This window comes from Notothenia coriiceps, unplaced genomic scaffold (genome assembly GCF_000735185.1).
Source record: "Notothenia coriiceps isolate Sejong01 unplaced genomic scaffold, NC01 NC01_scaffold00033390, whole genome shotgun sequence".
NCBI classification, from domain to species: Eukaryota; Metazoa; Chordata; class Actinopteri; order Perciformes; family Nototheniidae; genus Notothenia; species Notothenia coriiceps.
The window spans coordinates 30,029-34,070 of NW_011366091.1; the positions used below are offsets into that span (position 1 = coordinate 30,029).

The window sequence follows — 4,042 nt, forward strand, 5'->3', positions numbered from 1 at the left end:
TGTGCACCTGCCTGTAGCTTAGGTTTGTAGGAAGCTTTTAACTATATCTGTGTAATGCATCAGATTTCATGTAGTGTATGTCAGTACTCAAATGAATGTAATAAAGTAGAGAATCCCTTTACATATAACATATACAAATCTTCCAGAATTAAGGAGCTTGTAAATGCTTCACACATCTGTTAAAATAAGCAAGGTCTGCCACGTTGTAATAGCAAAACAAAAAAAGCGGTACATGTTTTAAACCTTATAAAATATTTTTACAAAAAGCTTGTCATTGATTTGTAATTATTTCTTTTTAGTTAAAACTCTTATGAAAAGGTGGTGTTTCAAATGTCTTTTTTGCAGGCAAAGTTCACTTAACCCAACAACAGCATATCAGAAACAACATTTTTAATAGTTGAAATAAATACTCCATTACATGCATGGTCAGAACACTTAAAAATATTATGGGAAGTCTGGTAAATAGTGTAAAACCTATGGCACACACTCAGCAGCTTTTTACCAATGAAGAATTCACACGTTGAACAAAACAAAAACAAGCGTTTAGACACTCAGATCACTTTTCCAATCTCACAAAGCACATGTACTCATAGGTCAGCCAACCATAGGTTCACACAGCCAGGCTACATCCATCTTCTGGGCTGAAACTGAGGTAAACTTTTCAGGTTTGAAGCTGCTGTCTGTTGGTGAGAGCGGGCGGGACAAGGTCAGAGCCACATCCAGCGCGACACTAAACCCTCATCGCTCAGCACTCAACACACACTTCAGCCACATGGACAGACCCACAGACAGCCTTCTGCTGATGTCACTCTAAACCTGATGAACAGGGATAACCCAGGTGAGTCTCTTTGGTACGTCAGAATAGGACAGAGATCACGTTGCCTCTGCCTAAACTAATTCACAGAATGAGAGTTCACTGGCGGCAGAGTCCTTGGAGAGGAGCGTTCTCTGAGAGCCTGAGTGAGCAGTGTGCAGCCGTCCGACACCGCGCACGCCGAGTTACGCAGGCGCTCGCGGTAGTCCGCCATTTTGGAGCTGCTCTCAGGATGCTGTGCGACATCCCTGAGGCCCTGAGTGAGGAGGACGCAGGCTGAAACCACACTCATGGCCCCCCCTAACACTGCAGTCTGTACCCCCTTCCCTTCAGTGGAGATACTCGCGGCTCTTCCGAGGAACTGGGGCTCTGTGGCGAAGCCCACAAGCGCGCTGACCGCCTGGATCAGAGCGGCGCTGAAGAGAACGCAGCGGCTCCGGGTCAGCTCGCTGGGCTGGCTCTTCACCTCTTTGACGCAGGCCAGGAAGGCGGTGCCGCTCGTGCTCATGCTCTTCACGCTCAGCTTGAACTGCTCCTTCGCAAAGCGGTCCCTGGACCTCTCGCTGGCGAGCGACGAGATTTCTGTCAGATTCTTCAGGTTGGTGGAGATGTTCTGGGAGAGCTCGAGGAGGAGCTGGGGGGTGAGGTCAGGCAGGGGCGTGACTCTGAGGACGCTGCAGCTCTGCTCCACCTCGTGCCGGCAGCGGGTCACCTTGTAGCGGTCCACCAGGCCCGGAAGGCAGGGTAGAGCGCCGGGGGTCTCCACGGCTGCCAGGTAAGCGGCGTGGGCCGAGCACTCCGTCAGAGACACCACCAGGTTGGCCATCTCCAGGAGGCGGTCCCCCACCTCGGTGAAGCGGCCCATGTTCAGCTGGCTCTGGATGTCGTGGGTGAGGATGGACAGCTCCTTGGTCCTGGCGATGACCGTGTCGCGGCACTGATCGAAGGTTTCGGCCACCGCCACGCCCTCGGAGGTCATCACCGGCCGGGTTTCGCTGGACAGCAGCAGCAGGTCGGCCACCAGCTGCATCTTGCCCTTACATGTGTCACAGATGGAAGAGAGACGCTTCCTCTGCTGCAAGCTGACACCGGGTGTGCTGGTTGATCCCTCGCTAGCCGATTTGCCGGATCCACCACTAGCCATAATAAGCAGGGGAGTGGAAGGAGGGGGTTTGGGGGGGGTCAAACTGCTCTTCTGGAGGGTTTCAGTTATTTATAGTTCTCTGCTGCACACTGCATTGTACTGTATTTGACATTTCTAAATGAACCTTAACTCCCTGCTTTTTAAATAACAACTGGCCAAACAGTCTTCCTTAAATTCTTTCAGAGTATGCAGACTAACAGGACATATATGTAATGTAAACGTGTAAAAAGAGCAAAACTTAATAACTGCATTTACTTATCATCCTCATTATTATAAACGTGTCTCTAAACTATACTACAACAAAGGTCTACGATCTAGCATATTCCCGGTTATTTGTAATTTTGCAAAGTTACACAGTCAATCAAAATCCCCACCACTTCAGAGTTATCAGTGTAATAAGCTATATGCTCTAATCTTGAGAAATTCATTTGAATGCCCTGAACAACATAATCCAAAAGTCATCGTAGTCCCAGGTTTTCATGAAACAAAATAATTCACAGGATGTAGAATTAAGAGAAGAAATACCACACAAACTGCAGTGCCACCAATGTGCCTGTTAAAAGGCAAAGTGCAGATTGAGAAAATAAAAGTATGTCAAAAACTCCTTATTGTTAGAAACAAGATTCCCAATTGGAATTACATCTGTTGAACTGACTAAGCTTTTTTAGATGCCTTTTCTTGTGATATTTTTAGGACTATAGCCAAGAAAACATAACCTCAACATTTAGTAGACGGCTTTGCAGCCTTTAAACAAACTATAATCAATAGGATATCATTTTGTGTCCTTTCGCATCTGAGCAAGTAGCCTGAAACAGCACCGAGATCCTGTCCGACTCGTTCCCGAGGAGTGTGTACTCATGCTGGACACACACGGGGCTCCACCCAGGCAGCTGTTCTGGACAGCGGGAAGACTTGTGTTTCCCTCCAGCACCATCATTTCATAAGTCCTCCCAAGTAAAATCCACCAAGGGCAACTTTGCCAAACACTGACCCCTTTAATCCACTTTCAACCTCTTCTTCTTCAGACAGAGCCCGGGGTTACACACTAGCAGTAGCTCCGGTCGCTTGGACTCCATATGCATCGTCCGTCTGTCCGCCCTCCACCTCCTCCTCCGCGTCTTAACTCGGGACCAGAAACAGTGTAGTCCCGCATAACTCCCTTCTCATATCCATACCAGTCAGTGGTATTTGAACATTTAACTCACTTGTATTGGGAGGTCCCACAGTCACCAAAGCATAACCGTAGCTGGAAGAAGTGGCCGTTATTCCCAGAGATTCAAAGACGTGCTGCGCGCTCCCGCTGCCGTACTATGAGGAAGCGGGGAGGGTGTGGTCGAGGCACAGCGGCTGGACTGAGCAAAATTGTAGCAACAGCACAAGTAGCCCTTCGCTTAGAACACAGTTTCCAGCCTGTCTGTGAACTGGCTGTTATCTTACATTAACGTCGTAACGAGGGAATACTGTAGTCACACGGTAGCCACGAAGCTCCGAGGAGTTTTGCGACTGCTTTTACTTTCGGGACTGCCTGTTACTCTGCCATGAGACATCCCTGTTGAGTCTAGCTAACCGCTAGCTTAGCTAACTAAAATGACACCGGAAGCGTGTATATTCAAAATAAAAGCATATCTTTTGTTTCCAAAGAGTAACAACTTGCAGTCAGGACTTTTGACCAAGTTGTGTCCCGGACGCCATATATTATACACCTTTCTGGTATAATGGAGGATTAAGGAGGAACCTGGAGGATATTTTAGGAAACATAGTGCATAAGAAGTTAAATTGGTTGTAGTAGTTTTATAGCCCTCTTTGCACAACTTATGCCATTACCTGTGAATGATTGATTACTTAGTATTTGCCGACCAGAATGATTTTCCTGGTAGTGTGACATGTTTCTAAAGCAGCATCTAGACCTTTTTTGTAGCGAAATATTAAAAAATAAGATATCAATTGAAAGGTTAGCTTTTACTAGATGTTTTTGTTTGTATTAAATAAAAACGAAAAATGTCAACAAGCTCAAAGGAAGGTTACTATAACTATTGCTAAGCTTGATTGACACATAATGTAAAAGGGTGCAAACAATAAATGGA

The 4,042-nt window shown here is 46.6% G+C and overlaps 1 protein-coding gene across 1 annotated transcript; it reads right to left on the minus strand.

Annotated features, from left to right (window-relative positions):
* Positions 1–373: 373 nt before the first annotated feature.
* tlnrd1 (talin rod domain containing 1) lies at positions 374–3,555 on the minus strand. Its single transcript, XM_010789798.1, has one exon. The coding sequence runs from the start codon at positions 1,956–1,958 to the stop codon at positions 894–896; it is 1,065 nt and encodes a 354-aa protein (XP_010788100.1). The 5' UTR covers positions 1,959–3,555; the 3' UTR covers positions 374–893.
* Between the last annotated feature and the right edge of the window lie 487 nt (positions 3,556–4,042).